The sequence below is a fragment of the Tenebrio molitor genome, chromosome 1 (genome assembly GCF_963966145.1).
Source record: "Tenebrio molitor chromosome 1, icTenMoli1.1, whole genome shotgun sequence".
In the NCBI taxonomy this organism is placed as follows: Eukaryota; Metazoa; Arthropoda; class Insecta; order Coleoptera; family Tenebrionidae; genus Tenebrio; species Tenebrio molitor.
Genome location: NC_091046.1, coordinates 7,032,361 through 7,050,948, shown reverse-complemented (window position 1 = coordinate 7,050,948; position 18,588 = coordinate 7,032,361). Strand labels below are relative to the sequence as shown.

General features: G+C 34.5%; 1 protein-coding gene across 9 annotated transcripts in view; it reads left to right on the top strand.

The window, feature by feature from the left end:
* The window catches only part of LOC138128267 (serine/threonine-protein phosphatase 2B catalytic subunit 2-like), a 144,613-nt gene that overhangs the window by 91,303 nt on the left and 34,722 nt on the right, over nt 1–18,588 (top strand). For all 9 annotated transcript variants that reach the window (XM_069044468.1, XM_069044457.1, XM_069044487.1 and 6 more), the window contains 2 exons: nt 5,022–5,133; nt 14,563–14,708. In XM_069044468.1, the coding sequence (XP_068900569.1) occupies nt 5,022–5,133; nt 14,563–14,708 (258 nt within the window). The remainder of the gene's footprint in view (nt 1–5,021; nt 5,134–14,562; nt 14,709–18,588) is intronic.

The window sequence follows — 18,588 nt, the reverse complement described above, 5'->3', positions numbered from 1 at the left end:
TTTTTCGTGTATTCGCACCGTGTGAACGAGGTGCAATAAAAGTGCGCTCAACTCCAGTTCTGATTCAGAAAATTCGTTGCAAAATGTAGTTAACAAAAGCGTAAGCACACCTTTTTTATTTGTTTCGTTGCGAGAAGGTTCGAAACGGTCGTCATGTTCAATGCTCCATTATTTAAATTAGAAATGGAATGTTTTTAATGCTCACTCACCATCCCCTCTGTCGGGGAGAAATTTAATACATTAATAGATCAACAGAAAGGCCGAAAAGTAAATCTGTAACGCTTGCGGTTCGTATTTATACAAAACTTTATACATATCTGTACAATGCAAACATGAGGAAAAAAACGTACAGTTGTAGAAATTTCGTCATATTCGTTAAATTATTTATTACACATATTATCATATTAGCATTAATATTTTAAACGAAAATGAACTGGATAATAGTATATTATGTTATGAGGAGCAAAAATGAAGTTTTATGTGCTGCGGCTGGTAGATTGGCTGCCGGACGCAGTGAGGCAGACAAACCAGCCAAAGCACATAAAACCATTTTTGCTCCGAATAACATATACTATTTTTTCTTCAAACCTTCATAATAAATTATTTAAGACATGTTAAGAAACCAGGTAGGAATTTCAAATGATTTAGCTAGTTTACTTTACTGCCGCTCATCAGCGGAGATAATAACTTCACGGACGCCCTCAGCGGAGATAATAACTTTATCTGCCGCTTTCAGTGGAGATAATAACTTTATCTGCCGCTCTCAGCGGAGATAATAACTTTATCTGCCGCTCGTCAGCTCATTAGATGCCATGACAATGAAGTGACACTTTACCATTATCAATGCAGCAGGATAATGTCATAATTTACGGACGTTTGAAGAAAAAATTATTTTTACTCAGCTGAAACACGAAAAAAACAATGTTTTTTAGGTATTACGTTAGAGATACCGAAAATGTAAACTTTTGATAAAATGATAGTTGAAACTGTTTCGAGTGCTAATTCAAAAATTATTAATAATTTTGCATCGTCGAAATACGTCGAAAACGCAGTGTTATTATAAATGTTTTTAACACCGTCGTATGCTGTAGAGATTTGCCACTCACCCTACATAATATACGCTTTTAGAAAACTTGATATTAATTGATTGTCCAAAAAGAAGAGGCTTCTAGGTAATGAATTGAAATAATTTTAAAATATTACAAACAAGAATTAATGTTTTGTACGAGGTGATCTTGAGAAAACTTTTTCGCCGCCTAAATTAGCTCAGAACACGTAATTTACACTTTGAAAAGTGTGATTACAGCGATGAGCAAATCTGCAAATATACATTTAAATCACAGCCAAACACGATGCTAGAAACATTTATGATAACTCTGCATTTTTGTCCCTTTGTTTAATTTTCAAAATACTACATTCTCTGAAACCTGAATCACAAATTTACTAACGAAATACAATGTTTGAGGATTTTCCTATCTAACTGTAATCATGCGTGTTATAAGCCATTTAAGAAAGTATATTAAGCAAAAATAACATTTTTTGTTGTGTATGATAAACTTCTGTTTATAAATATTTACAAAAATGGCTTGAAATGCAGCAAATTAAATTGTTTATCTACAAAGGAAACATTTTTTATTATACGTGTATACATACACGTACACTATGTGAATTTGCAGCGGATTCGTGTATGTAGATAGAGGCCTTGTACACTCGGCTCAACGGTAGATGTCACGTTTGCAGGTGCAACAAAAATGATGCAGCTTTGGGTATTGGTAGATAATTATCACCTAGCACTAACATTGCACTTACTATATCTTACTTACCATATAAGTAGAATAGTTATTTACAGTAGGAGTGAGGAACGCAAAGCTTTCGTTCACGCGAATTGGTCGAACACGTAATTCGCTTGAACGGAAACGGCCTTACTCTCGGGTGCTGTATTTGGTTTTGTTCGATACCTCCTTAGAAATTGAGTCTGTAGCTTTGTATTCAAAATTTTAAATAAAAACAAATCACATTTTTGGATGGATATGTTGCTATGTAAAAAATAAAATACAAAATGAACAAAGTTCTGTAACGTCAATAAAGTGGTTGTGTGCACGATGTGGAAATTGTGAAAATGGATGATGAAAAGTTAAATGTTGCCTAAAAAATAAAAATTACGTTATCAGAAAGATTTAGAAAAATTTACGAGTGAATGAAAACCAGTGAGTGAAAGACGGTGATCGAAAAACGATGAGCGAAAGAGAAACTTTTACCCACTGGTAACTATGGATAGAGACTCACTTTCTAGGGAGGTATCGAACAAACACTTTTCTTCAGATAGGCATTTGTCAATCTATGTATGTACATACTAAGTAAACAAGGTATGCGTAGGCAGGAGCGGTTCTGCAGGGCTACCAATAGTATACTGAACAACTGAAAATAATTAATATGGTGCGTTTAGTATTTTTCAGTGCGTTATGTTTTGGAACTAGAATTTAAAAACGTCAAATCTATCGCCGAATAGAGTTTATCATCATTAGTATACATATTTCGTATTTGTCTCTACCAAATAGGATTCAGCAGCAGTTCCTTTAGAATTGTTGGCTCATTATTCAAGTAACTGTTGCAGTTGGATCTATAAAACAAGTTCCCTTTAGAATTATTCGTAGATTTGAAGTAATAATAAATTATTACTGAAATTTTAAACATAAAGATATCTCCAAAAATGAATTAAACTAGGCAAAAATCAATAAGGAATTTTTCCTTTTTTGAATTGTTGATAAATACAGTTTAAAATTTGTAATGAAATGTGTTAGAAGTATACAGGGTGTTTGGAGTATAAGGTAACAAACTTCTCCTGTGTAAAGAAATAGACAAAATAAAACTTTTATTCTAGTAACTTTTTTTAGTATGTGTTATAATTTTCTAGTAATCATTTTTTCAACTACTGTGTGAGATCCACCGGATTTTTATAGCTATTTATGCACCAAGGGCGTTACAACGATGATTACGCCCGGAGAACGATGAATCCAGCTCGAGGGCTTTAGCCCGAGAGATGGATATCGTTCGATGGGCGTAATCATTCGGTGACGCCGTGGTGCATACAAGATTTTATTTTTCACTATACGTTTTCTTAAAAAAAAAAATGGCATCTTTACAATTTTGAATTGATGAGGGCGTTATGAATTCATTACGCCCGCTTATTCTTATTACGCCCTGTATTATTCCCCGGTTGTTATGGACATGTTTACGTATTTCGTATCCTAGGAGTTATCATGCAATTATATTAAAGTGAAAAATAAAATTATAAAGGCGGCAGCTAAGGCATTTTCCTTACGAACAGTGGCTCTCAAACAGTGGAAACAGAGTTTAGTCAGTTTAGTTCAGCATAATAAAAAAAGCTAATTGAAAAAATTGTCACTAAGAAAAGTTGTTCATTTAACCTAGCTGTGCATCTCAGAAAAGTTTGTTACCTTAAATACCAAACACCCTGTATTAATATACACATTAAATGTAATGTTTCAAAGACCTGTAACATTTTAAATGTATCTTGTGTTTAAGAATACGTGAAAGGATTGGGGCAATTATTTTGCTTTCCAAAAAAAAGTGTGGAATTCCCTATTCCTTTTTGCCTAGTTTATTTTGCAAATATACCGCAAAACTTGAATTTATAACTTATATGTATTCATATTGTTGTTCATAATTTGGTATGTATGGCTGTCCAAGAATCCTAAGCCCTACCGTTAAAAGGTTAAATAGCTTTTACAAAAAAACACAAAAACATGTTTTTTCCCCTAATTGGTGGTTTTCTTAAGTCCGTCCATAGGTCATGGTTTTATAATCTGTGTTGGCTTAAGGGGTCGTTTTCTAAATGGGAGGTGTTAAATAAGAAACCTCTCATTATTGGGAGTTGAAGTGCATTATAACGGCGGGATTCTCGGACGACTATACGTCTTGGGTCGCGTAACTAAATTGGGTAAAAGGATAGTTGGTTCTCGTGTCGCAGTTCTTGATTAGAGAACACCTTTCGGTGTATAATTTACAATTGTCACATAACACCGTAACCGTCAATGTTTGAAGCGGTGTCGTATTATAAATTTAGATCGTTAAAATAGGGGAGCGGTGTTACATACACGGAGTCACAAATCACAAGAGCGCCACTAAGTTGTTCATTTACATGTCACATGAGCGAAATCCACTTCAGACGTTGAATACAGCATCAGAAACACGAATTAGGTGGTGTTAATTTTTAATAAAGACTGCACCAAAACATCCCCAAATTTCGCTCGGTTAGGGACAAACTGCGAACGGCAGAATCGAAATATTGGCAGAACGGCTCAACTGGAAAATACGGGCAACAAGGGTGTTGAACGTGTTCGATGATGCGCCATCGGCAACTATATCTTCTTCCACTGCAACAAAGTCAACGAAGGCGTAAGGGACAAAGGTCTCGCGGAAGCGAAATCAATGAATGCAGAATGCACTTATCGGCGAGTCGGGATTTCTTAGTTTGTCGGTGTGACAGCGGAAAGCCATTCCAAAGAGGGTCAACAGCACCAAAGAAAATTACGAGCTTATCGGCACAACTAAAATACCATTAACGAGAGTAGAGTGCTGAAAAGCAAAAAGCCGAATGGAAGAATCAGAGTGTGGCGAAGTGGAGGAGTGTGGGGCGCCTCCGCCACATAAGCAGTTTGTTTGTGCCGAAAAAAGGCCAACCCCGAAGATACGACGCTCTGTATTATTCAACATTATGTATAAAACTTTGGTTCGCAGAAAGCGACAAATTCGTAAGAGATTCAGGGGACGCCAATAAGGTCCTGTTTTTAAAGCGCTCGCGGGTCACTCCGACGCAGAAGGACTTGTACTTTTTACATTGATTGCCGGTCGACCTGCAAAAGGATAACTCGGGAGGATCGCGTCGTTTATTTTCCTGCGAGAACGGGACATTTTAGAATTAGTTTGTGTGCGTCCGAATTGTTTTGTGGAATTTATTTTAAAATCTGTAATAATGTCGTAATTCATTTTGTTGGCAGTGCGTGTTGTACCTGTGGGCCCTGAAGCTGTGCTACCCAACAACCCTATTCCTCCTTCGTGGTAACCATGAGTGTCGCCACCTTACAGAATATTTCACTTTTAAACAAGAATGTAAGTAAATCATTTTCTAAACGAGCTTTCTTTTTATTGTTGTGTGCTTTTATTGCGTTACTCTGAAGCCGTCTCTAAGTAGACAGCTTCCATCTTGTTGTCTCGTGCGACTTTTATTTGAAAGTGTTTCTTTCTCATTTCGAGAGCTTTCGAAATTTATTAAAATGGGATTTTAGTTTGGAAAATCCATTTATAACTTTCAGGGTCTTTTTTTGTTGTTGCTGTTGCTAATTGATATTTCTGCATGACCCAACTGAAGCCCTTATTGCTCTTGATGTGATTTATGATGATTTCGGGCATTATCTTGCGTAATTATCGTACAGCACCGACGATAAAACTATTGTACGGTCGAAGTTAATGCTTGGGAAAATCGCATTTCCTAACTTACTTCCAAAGTATTATCGTTCGAGAGCAATTATCGTATACAAACTTTTCATTTACCTATTTGTTTTGATTGGTTTATCGAAGTTACATTATATGACCGGGAACAATAATAACCACCTGCTATTTCAGTTTGGCTTTTGAAACAGTGGCGTAGCGACGGGCCCGCAGGGGGACCAGTTACGAACAGATAACATTTTTGCGATTCTGTATCGAAAAACAAGTGTTATGTAAAATTACTTTTAAATAACTCATTGCCTGTTACACATTTAATTGAAACTGATTTATTTGCTTTTTATTTATTTTTTTTATGTAAACACCTCGACAACAGCACGACAGAAATAATTTTATAATTTTATTATTATGTATTTTGATAATGTTAAAAGATAATTTGAGTACATTAATGGCAAAACTGTAATGTTAGCGTGTCTAATGAGTCATATTTTAATTTTTATTTATCAATTGCAATTCACTCTTATCACAATTTAACTTATAAATAGTAACCTCGATTCATTTGTTGTGAAAAATACATTTATCCAACATTCAATAGTAATATCGTGTTTTACTAGTTAGTTTTAATTGAGTAAACTGGGCTATAACTAGTCTGTTGTTATAACCCACGTTGCCATTTGCACCGTGGGTTATAACATACATAACCCACGTTGCCATTAGCACCGTGGGTTATTAACGTCCATAACCCATCGGGAGCAGAATTTCATCAATAATGTCATTATCTACAAATTTTGGAATATTGGATAAAACGTTGTATGGCATACGTGGGTTATTAAGTACTACCCACTCGAGGTAATAACCTACTCGGGCAAGCCCTCGTAGGTTACAAATACCTCTCGTGGGTAATATCTTAAATAACCCACTTATACCATAAATAACTATTTGTATCTTTATTGTTCATAAACAATGAACAATTGTTAATTTATTCAAATTTTCAATAATCTTAATATTGGATTCCTTTCGTTGATCGCTCTTACTGTTAATGCCAAAATATTATTCTTTTTATATTTTTATCCACCAAAAAAGAATGAATAGCTGGGTCAGTTTTACACTGTTATTATAATGTGAATTTTTTTAAATAAATTTATTGTTTTCAACTGTCGTGAATTCTCGTTTTTCTCCTTTGTAAACTGCCTCTTAACTGCCCTAAAGCAAAATGAGCAGATAACGAACCCTTGCCCTAGACAACACATTTAACGTTACATTTCTGACAGGTTGTCAAAACTGTGAAAAGCAAATGCAAAACCATTTTTAAAAGATTTGGAAGCTTCCAGGGACGTCGTTTTAAACAATAAAATTTTGTATGCAACTCGTTTCTGGATAAATTGGGCTTTTCTAATTGCCCTTGAGGCCTTAAAACTCTCGCTACGCTCGTGTTTTAATCTTGTCCCTCGGGCAATTAGAAAAGCCCAATTTACACAGAACCTCGTTGCATAAATAACTATTACATTAGGAGAAATTTATGTCTAGTTAAAAATTACTCTGCTTTTATAAAATATTCTCATGCAATTGGCAAGCAATTCCTACTTTGAATCACTTTATTCGATAAATCTTGTTCTTCACAGCCAAAAAATAAAATTTATGTACGCTCAATTTAAACTCTTAATGGAACACTTTCAATTTATATATTTTTGAAATTCCAGAAAAGCGTTTTGCAAACTGAATATTTTTAGACTATCCCAATGATTGTCAGTTGTTGGCGTTGATGTGTTGTGAAACGTGACTGGTTTAAAAATAAATTTCTGGTTTCATGACATTTCAAATGATGAAATATCTGACGTTCAAATGAAATCTTAGGCTGGGAAGGCATTGGAAACCGTCGATTGTTTTGCCTTTTTATAGTGTAAATTGACAGTTGTAATTGGAGCATGTTGACAGCTAACCTAAAGTTTATTAACAAAAAATCTTTCTGTTTATTTTTATTTCTTTGCAGTGATTCCTATCCTCGAAGCAAATATCTAAGGACACCCTTTGCTAAAAACAAACATGTTCAGTCATGTGCCAATTAAACATAAACAAACGTCAATCGTGTCAAACGGCGGGAAATTCAAAATTTACACTGTTCCAAATGGTTTACTTTTTTCAACGCCTGAGTATGCGTTGAAAAAAGTATACCATTTGAAACAGTGTAAATTCTGAATTGCCCAAGTTTTCATTTCAACGCATGATAGTATGAATATGTATCGGGTGTTCATTTAAATTTCCGGTCAAAGTTGGCGTTGAAGAGTCGGTTGTGAACGTACCACTCGTGTAAAAACACAAAGAATGCAGAAACTGAGGTACGATTTAAACAGCTAATGCGTTCACAATCAACTCTTCAACGCCAACTTTGACCGTAAATTTAAATGAACACCCGATATCTATTTGATTCGAGATTTTTTAGAATTTCAAAACCTGAAAATATGTGGAATGCTTCTTTAAAAAATAGAATCAGCAAATATATATATCCGGTGTTCATTTAAATTTAGTCTTAAAGTTGGTGTTGAAGAGTCGATTGTGAACGCACCACTCGTCGTCGGCAGAGTAAAAATACAAACAACTCAAAAAGTGAGGTTAGATTTAAACCAGTGATCCGTGATGTGCAAACCGTGCTGCGATCACAATCGACTCTTCAACATCGTCATTGTATTCCACAATTTTATTTTCATTGGTTGATTTCGTATATTTAAATTTGACATTTTTAAACTAATTTCATCTTTTACAGACGTTATGTAAAAAAAATATTCATCATCCGTCAGTATTGAATTTTTTTGCGGTTTCCTCTAAACATTTTTAAAGCTTCTTTTCTTTTGTAGTAATTGAAATTATTTATCTTTAATATGTTTGGAATAAAGCCTCGAAAACATCATATTTGTGAATAACTTATGAAAAACACCAACGTTGTTTTCAACCTTCTGCGCGACGTTCTTTTGCCCTCTGACATTTCAAACATCTACTCTGTCACATTTTCGTTTTTAAAATAATTGATATTTTCTTCTCGCCTCAAGTTTTTTATATTGTGAATAATAAATGCTACAGCATCTACTGAATTTACATAATTAAGCTGTTGGAATAATTCTAGTTGTAATTCTGCATCATTTCCAATGCCGTTCAATTTGGCTCTTGGTACACATAGAGAGTTATAAATTAGGCTGATCCATCAGCGAGCTTTTCCACCGTGCGCTACGCCACTGTCTCGAATCCGGAGCCCCTCGTAAAATCCGCTGCATCCGTAATAAATTCGACTCCTGATCAGACTCCTCTTTGCGTTGTGTTTTTCATCTGGATAATTTGAATTTATCGAATCTTCCAAGTTATAAATATGGCCATTTGACAAGCCATGCATCTAAATAAAACAAAAACATGATGGCAACAAAAAGCTGCAAAGCCAATAAATCAACGTTAGCAGCTGAGAGGGGCAACATCAATCTAAATAAAACATCGATATACAATCAAACGACGGCGCAGGACGCATATAGAATCGGAATAGTGTGAAAGACATTTAACGGATGTTGAGCACCGATACGCGATTCTTCCTTTGATATTCAATAGATTCCGGGTAGCATAATGCGGCATTATGGCGTACTCCTTTGTAAGGGGTGTTTTCTTTGTTGGGTCGGTTTTATTTATTCGGACATCGTCAAAGCCCCGTCCCATTGTACAAATTACCTCGGCGATCTCTCGATCTACGGTTTGCGAAGTTTTAATCAAAACCTGCAGATAGGAGTTCGCCCGACCGCAAAACAACGACGAAAAATTATTATTGGGAGGTGGCGGCCCCCCCATCTGTGGAGATCCTTCAGCGGCTTTTATCGGTTCGAATGAAAAGCCCCGTTCGCCTCTTAAATTACGTCGTAACGTCCGAGATGATCGCAAAGTTTATGTGACCGTTTTAAACTGCACATCCGACTTTAATTCTGATTCCTTTAATAGATTGCTGCGAACGTATTTTTCCGGGGCGCCACAGTTGATAGTTTCGCTCCATCGAAAACCGCACAAAAAATCGATTTGTTCGCAATTTATGCGAGAGCTGCAGAAATCGATCGGACACTTTTTAGAGTTATTTGTTTCGGTTCCGGGTTAAAAGCGGTAATGATCGGCGAAAGCTCTAGCGTAATCGTCGCCGATTCGGATCCGAACTTTCGCAGGATCTGCATCTGTAACCAGGATTTGAACGCGAAATTGTGTCCAATTCGGTTTGAATTTTTACCAATTAGGGAATTGCGTCGCACCGAAGGGGTTCGAGTTCTTGGCACGACACCACCTATTAAAAAACTCTTCTGGTGGGGGTGGCGGTTGATAATGTCGGTGTTTATGTGTGAAAAGGAAAGGAAGGTCGAAGATGTGAATAATTAATCCGGTGTAGGCGTCGTTTTTGTCGTTTTGTTTATTTTTTTTAACGTTTTGTGAATTGTTCAAGGGCGGGGAAAAAGTAGTGTTTGGTCTAGTCTAAAATGTAAAGTTTTTAAAGCACCCATGCAAAACAATAGAGAATGGTATCGAACCGTCTTAAAATATTCATGGTCGTTATTAATGTAAAAGGTGTTGTCACGAGTTTGTGGTGTCCGGGTGTTTACAATTATTATGTCGTAAAATGGTCCTGACAATGCATTTTTGGCGAGAAGTGTTGATATAAAAGCAAATTTACGGAAAACTCGATGTCGATGACGCAGCGAAAGTTTTAGTGTGACAGAAATGGGGTTCGCTCCGACATGTTGAAAATTTTATCGATGTTAATTAAAGATTCAGTCTTCATCGTGTTAAAGTTAAATTATTTTGTTGTTTGACCAAAGTTATTTTTCTCAATCGAATATTCAGGCCATAACGTATGAATCATTTAATGGTACCATGTGACTATATGCGTTTGTTTTTTTTTTGTATTGGGTTAGCAACATATTTAAAAATTCAAATATGTCAAACCATAACCAAAAGTCAAATAAAACAAAGTTGCGATTATCACGCTTTATTTTTAAGAATGTTGCATTTCAAGCATTTGCTCTAAATCTTGTTTTTTAAATTTATTTATATTGTTTTTGATTCTCGTTGGTAAAGCTTATTTATATCTTATTTATAATGTCAATCATTCACAATAGCACTAAACTTCCAAAACCCTAACCTAAAATATGAATCAAGAGATGACATGTTGACAGTGATGAGGCTTTACCAATGTGATGCCAACCCACTAAATGTGCTTCAATCTTTTATAGTCACTTGGTATACAGTGCGTTCGTAAAGTTCGGAATAAATTCGATAAAATTGTAAGTATTAATTTCTGAGGAAAATCCTCGAAGAGGTCAACTTTGTTTTTAAAAAGTGCATGTTGTACAGTACGTTATTTAAGTTGACAGCTTGTCGTCTCCAAATTATGATGTCATTAATAATTTTTTTAAATGACAACCCTCACTTTTTTCATCTTTTTCTGGTAGACCTTCTTAGTACTTAAACGAGTAATGAAAAAAATTGATACCTTACATGACAATTTTTTTGAGAAAATGACAAATTTTACTTAAACAATTTAACTTAATTTTTAATGTAAAAAATTTAATTGCCTCAAACAAAATCAAACAAACATCTCAGGTTAACAATAAAATTTAACGCAAATGTTGAAATTGTCTCCCGCCAACTATTTGGCACTCACCTACACTTTGTACACGGCGCTCAATAATATCAGGGCTTATTTGTTCCGTTTCAGTGTGAATTCTCTACCGCAAATCGTTCTAAATTGTATGGTCTATTAAAATAAACCTTCCATTGTAACTAAATCTATTGAAAAAAAATTTAAGTTAAAAATTAAATTAAATTTTTTGAAGTAAAATTTGTCATTTTCTCAAAAAAATTGTTATGTAAGGTGTCAATTTTTTTCATTGATCATTTAGCTAGTACGAAGGCGTACCAGAAAAATAAGAAAAAATGGGGGTTGTCATTTAAAAAAATTATTGATGACGTCATTATTAGGAGATGACAAGCTGTCAATATAAGCAAAGTACTGAACAATATACACTTTTTAAAAACAAAGTTGACCTGTTCAAGGATTTTTCTCAGAAATTAATACTTACACTTTTATCGAATTTATTTCGAACTTTACGAACGCACTGTATAAATAGTTTATGTATTTGTGATTTCATTTTAAAATAATGAATGTCATACCAATAATACAATGAAGATAAAATTTGAATTAATTTTGTTTATTAGAGTTGGTTTACTTAATTTGTCAGTAATTGTTGTCTTCCAGTTGGTTAATATCTTCGCTTTTGAAAATAAGACTCGAATAATCTGAAGTGATCAATTTTTTTTTACAAATATGTAACGAAATACCTAAAAAATTTCAGTTGAAATTTGGGTCAAAAGAGAAACTGACAATAATTTTAGTTGCTCGCATTTTTATTAAATTCACGAAATTATTCAAGGAAAAGTGTGTGTAACATTCGAAATGAATGGACACCAGAGTGTAGTTTTTTCTCCAGGTTTAACTTTCAGAAGAAACCATACATGTATGTAACACTTTAACAAAAATGTACAAATATCTACAAAATAAAAAAGACAAAAAAGTCGAATAATGATCTGAACTGAAGAAATCGTTATTTTTAATTCGTCAACATTACGATTAACAGTGGACCGTGAATTTCCTTAGTTGATTTTGGGAAAGTGGTAATTACTAAAAAAATACCCGAATGACAAATGAGAATGAGATTTTACAATCGGTCGAGATTTCGACCTTCCAAATTATTCTGAGCAACTCCAAATTGAAAAAAAAAATGCACATACAAGAAAATCAATGACAATGTTGCAGGCGCCAACTTTAATCATTCTCCAATCCCTCAGCCCTTTTAATTTTTAAGATCCCGCATGTGGGAGCTGTAACGAAGATAAATTTTCTAGGAAAATGTACGCCTGTCATCGTTCATTAACGCTCGAGAAACCAACGTTTGCAGAAATGAAATTATTCGCGCCCGTTTCCGCCTCCGTACATGTTTTCTTTATTTATACGACATATACATTTTTATAAGGTCGTAGCTTCCTTTAATCGAACTCGCCTCAGCCTCCTTAAGAGTCCCGTCATGCCCCAGGTGTCCGTGTAGCATTCATAAATATCTCTGCATGCACAGGATAAATATTATTCCGTATTTTTTCATACATAACGGAACATGTTAAATTGCAAATGGAAAATGTGTACATAACGAGGAATTATTAATGAAATTTCGGAACGTTGCCGAAACTTTCCCGTTAAACGTCGCCGTCTATCGAATACACCGAAAGTCAAACACAATTTGTTGACGCCCGTTTTATCGAACCGCGACCCCGAAAAACGCGAGATGTATCCGTTTATGTTAAATATTGAATTTGATACTGTGCCCCCGAAAATGTCGATTATCGGAGCTCTTCCGTCTCTAATAGAAATGGCTTCCGTGGCGCCGCAGTCTCTGCGAATTTGACATTTCAAAATTCGGATCGATCGTCTTCAAAACGTCTCAGCAGAGATGGATTACTTAACGTAATTGGCAAGGAATTCCAAAAGATTTCGCAACTCGCGTTACAGCTTTAATGTCGAATGTCGAGTCGAAGTAGAAGAATTATAAAAAGGTTGCCTGGGAACAAAGAGCTAGAAGACAACGTCATTTAAAGTAAAAATGTAATCAACAAATTTATTCTGGAAGTGTAAATGAAAGAAAGTCGACTGGAAGGCTTCCAGAACCTGAGGAAGCTGTTGAGGATTAAAGGAGTCATTCCTTTAATCCTTAACAGCTTCCTCAGGTTCTGGAAGCCTTCCAGTCATTGGAGCTTAACCCAAAAACGTTTTGCAATATCGCGATATGTTAAAGACGAAGTGCCCAAAAAGACAACTGGAAGAAATTACACGTTACTGTGGCAATAGGGCTCATTGAAAATTTTTTTTCTTTGAAAACAACACATTTGTTTGTTTGTTTTTTTAATTATTATTGTTCAATAAAATTGTAAACAATTGCACAAAAAAAAAGTTGTGATTTGAGTTCTTTATGACAATATTTTATTTCAAATTACTTTATGGAAAAGCCCCTTGCTTTTAGGCAACCAAATAATCACATCAAATGGATCTATAGTACCTACACCTATTACAAAAGTATGAGTACACCAGAATTGTGGGTGTCAAATTTCCTCAGCACACTACGATGTTCGCAATATTTATATGGCAATAACCCTGTATCACGAATTTATGATGCAAGTAAGGCTTTCCGTTTGCCAAAGAATTTCATAATAAAATTTTAATGTCTTTGTTGGCGTTCGTGACCGTTCACACCTGGAGTATTTTGAATGCAGTTGGTGCAATTTACGCGTGTTGTGGAAGCCGTTTTTCGACCGGAGAAGTAAACAAAAGGTGCGTTTGGTGTTGAAAATCCGATGGAAATATTCGATGGTAGCGCATTTTCCCCGTGGACGAGTCAGTCCCGCCGCAGTGCATCCACTTTGTGCACGAAATTGTTTCAGACCGAGAGCTGAAAACTTTATTATAGGAATTACGTAAGAATTCAGGGGGACTTGTATCCCGCGTAGTTTTAAGCATAAGCAGTAAAATCTCGTGCTCTTAAAAGCTTAAGAGACGCCGGAAAATTCATCTCGAGGGACGAAAGCGAGGTGGATGAGGAAGTCGAGATAGATTTTTGCAATTACATTTTCTAGCTTTCAGGCTTACCGAGTTATTATTTTTATCGCGCCTTATATTTTATCGGGCGAGTTTAAGATTTTTGTCGGGGGCCTCTGCGGTGGCGTTCTTCGATGCGGATTTCCAGATCGGTCGAAATCAACAAGTGTCCAACTGCGAACTGAAATTGTGCTCCATCTGCGACCTGCAAATGACGTTTCACGGATGTTAATTTCCAACGGACAAATCAACCCGGGCGGATCGAATCGTGTTCCAATCAAGCGATAATTAATTATTGCGGCTAGGTAATTGGCCTTAATTAATTAAATAGGTGTAGTTATGGTGTTAACTATCACGGCTCCTGTTCTTCGACGTAACTTGTGTAATAAATCGCACGTTTTGATCAACTTAATTAACTGTCTCCTTTCACGTTGTTTCAGGTAAGATAAAATATTCAGAACGTGTATATGATGCGTGTATGGAGGCTTTCGACTGTCTGCCCCTGGCGGCGCTGATGAACCAACAGTTTCTCTGCGTCCACGGCGGCTTATCTCCAGAAATACATAATTTAGATGACATTCGAAAGGTAAGACTCAACACGTACCTATAATCCTATTATGGAAATCTAGATGGCAATTCGGCGAAATTGAGGAAATTGCAAGCTGGCATGGCGAACGTGGTGAAATTAACATGGTATTGTGCGTTGTGGAGGTACCCTCGTTTGGTATTGCTTGTCTAACTTGCGGTTAAAACAACTCGCTTATCTGAAACTAGAAACCAACTTGTCCTCTTCATCACAAGATCTTGGAGTAGTTTTCGTTTCTTTTACGAAAGGAGAGCAATTATGTTAATATGTTCTGTCAAGCTTGGGATTAAAATTTGTTGAAAAATTTCTAAGCTAGAGACACATTTTTACGTGGAAATATTGTGAAATTCTCTTTCTAATTAGAGTTAGAACAACCCAGTTATATCTAATGGGTGTTCATTTAATATTCTGGTAGCATCACCTATGGAAATCTTTTGTTTTGAAAAACGGATGTCGCAGCGTTAAAATATGACATAACCTCACTTTTATAATTTTATATAACAGCATGACACGAATTATGATAAAAAAGTAACACAATTACAATTCACGCAAAAATTAATCAATGTATTAAATGAGATGCTGGAAATGTCTACCACCTTCTTCTTTTCGTAACAATTTGTGGCACGTTCCTACTTTCCTACACAAGGTTCACTCTGTTGCGTTGCCATAACTGACGTATTGAAGTGTGGGAGCATTTTGCATTATTTCTCTTGCAGTTTCAATAAATGCAGCAGTGCGTTTTAGCGACCGACCCCTATGGTTTTTCTACGGTAAACGCCTCCAGTTTCACGAAACAACTTTACACACCGGCTCAGATTGTCTTCGAAGGTTTTCCGGTTAACAATAACATTCGGAAATTCGGCGATAAACTCTTCTAAGCAGTTTTGTATCGAATAGATCCATGAACCATTCACTTTCAAACCATTGTGAAAATAACTTTCAATCAAAAACCTTTTTGCTCTAACGTGAACACCAGCAAACAGTAAACGTAAACCTCTCTGAACGCAAATGTCAAAATATAACAGTTCTACTCTAATTTTACTAATCGGAAGTTCAAACGACGACATGCCTTAACAAAAACAAAATATTTCCATAGGTAATGCTACCAGAATATTAAATGAACACCCGATACCTATAACACTGGGTAACAACTTTTTTAAATTTATTTAATGTATGTATTTGACAGTCATATCTAACTAAATTTTTATTTTGGTTGTCAGTACTGTCGAACTTGTTTTTTGTTTTCTTCAGCAAACTATATTCTTTTATGATGGTGATGGAACTAGATAGTTTGATAGTATTTTATTTTTTCTTCGATATGGAGACCAATATCATTTTCTTTCTTATGGATTGCTTGTTGGGTAAAACTGCGTAATTTCTTAAAATCAACGAAAACAAAATGAAATAATTCAGAATATCTAATTTTCCTATTTTATTTTTTCTTTACACCAAATTTTGTTTTAAACAACTAAAATTAATGCACATAATAAAACAACACTTGCAGGTGTAATTAAATTTTTTTCCAACATCGATTATGAAAATGATACTTTCATCACTCACTAGTGAGGAAAATCTACTACAATCTACTACATTAACAATCTACTTCCTACTTATTAATATACAAATTTAAAACACTGTTATTTGCGAAAAATAGGGGAGTAAAATAATTATAAAGAAATTTAAAATTGAGACTCATTTTCATAAGCGATGTTGGATAAAATAGTATACACAATTCGTGATCAATGTGCGATTTTTCAACTCGCAATACTATCCTCACTCGCTGGCGCTCGAGAGTATATCATGTATTGTTCGTTGAAAAATCAGGCACTTTCATCACTTATAGTGTAATATACTATTTCGCAACGTACTGATTTGAGTTAAAGTTAAAGTTAAGTAGCTAACATTAAAGAATAATTAATGTTATCAATGTCTTGCAGATATTTGGGATGGTTAAATTTTGAAATTGCATTGTAGCAGTTTATCACAGAAAAAAAAGAAGTAGGAACAGTAGCGTGTGGAAAAATTTCTATAGAACTATGTACTATATTTTCACAGTAAAATACTTTTACATAACCAATTGCCATATTATGAAAATATTCTGTATAACACGATTGCGTGTGTAACTTGATTTTTAAAAAATCTACTTATCTATGGCTAGAAAAAAATTTCTTATCACAAAGACTTTGAATAATTTGGAATATTTAAATTTGTGATTTAATGTAGGACATAACAAATACACTGTGAATGTGTTTTTTCATTTAAAATGGAAGTAGTTTAAAAACAGTTTGGTCTCTTTGGTCTGCAAGTACTGGAAATGTAATCAACTAATCAACAAGAATATTTTGAATTTGGTATTGTTACTCCTAATTTAATTTAAATTTGCCTTTTCTAATCCTGGGAATCATATCACTATCACAAAATTTTCAAATAATTAGGATGATCTAAATTTGCCTCTTTACTGAATGAAGACGAAACGGTTTAATGATATTTTTTTTCTCTTCGCCACAAGTTGCTACTAGAATTTATTTCTAAAGAGTGCCATTAAAAATCTATCAAATTTTGTCATTGACAGACAGTTATTTGCCTAACACAACCATCACGTGAGTTCTATTTGCTTTTATTTTTTTAGTCACTCTTTTCGGTAAACCAATAACCACAAATGACAGTTTTATCAAATACAGCTGCACAACATCTAGCATAACGAGATAAATGTCATCGGTATTTTTGTTATTCTTGTACGTTGCATGTACAGTCATGTTCAAGTAAATCTGAGAAAACTGTTGTAACGTAACTCCCAATTTCACTTGTTCATATAAATCTTGGACAATTTTTTTTGGGTTTTAAATGTGACTTCAAGCAGTTAATTAATTAACATTTTATTAAAAAACTGTTTTGGCTAAATTTAACAATTCAATGACTGTTATTTTATTATCATTAGGCATTTTGCGCTAAAATTGCTTTGAAAAATAGAATCACTTGTCAACTTTGACAAATAAATGAAATCTGCTGTTTGTTCTGGCAGTAAAAAATCAATCCATGGAAATATTTATTGTTCAATGTTCAGCCCAAATTACCCTCGAAAAATAAAGTTGTCCCAGATTTATCTGAACATGACAGTACATTGAATTTAACATTTTGTAAAATAACAAATTTGTTATTTTTTCATTTTAACTAGCGTAACATCCAAATTGAGAGTTTAGATTTTTTTAAATCGTTTACACTAACTCTACGAGTAATAGGACCTCCATGAACGCGAAGATTGTACTTTGATAAATAAATAATTGTTTTGTTGTTTGTAGATCATCGAATCATATTTAATACTCAATGTGTCAACCATAATATAATACATATTTTTGGTTCTTCCTAAATAAATGTTTAATTTAAATTTCAAAACGCTTAACTTCTGATAATAATAATCATCGTCGACAAATCTTTAAAAAAATGTCTTCAGTTATGTTTTTGCTAAGTTCCCGTTTTGACGGTATTTATTTATGCTAAATGACCTCTGCTACGAACCGTGTTTATTATTAATACTGTTTGTGTATTTAACAATCAGTTGGAAATTATTCGTAGCAAGGTTTAGTTTTGTCAATTATAACGCAGCGATATTTAGTGAAAATTTAATGCTTGCCTTTATTAAAATTTCAGTCGCATAAATTATCCCGACTCAGTTGATCTGTAAATAATGCTTTTTTTTCCAAAGTATTTACAGAGATATTTTTATATTCGTGTAACGATGTACTGAGCAAACAGTCAGAACGAAGCAACATTAACGCAAACAAAGCAAACGGCAAATTTAACTCTAACGACAATAATTACGCAAAGAACAAGTAATATTTTTGTTTGAACAATATGCGAAATCACATTCTGTTTTCAGCAT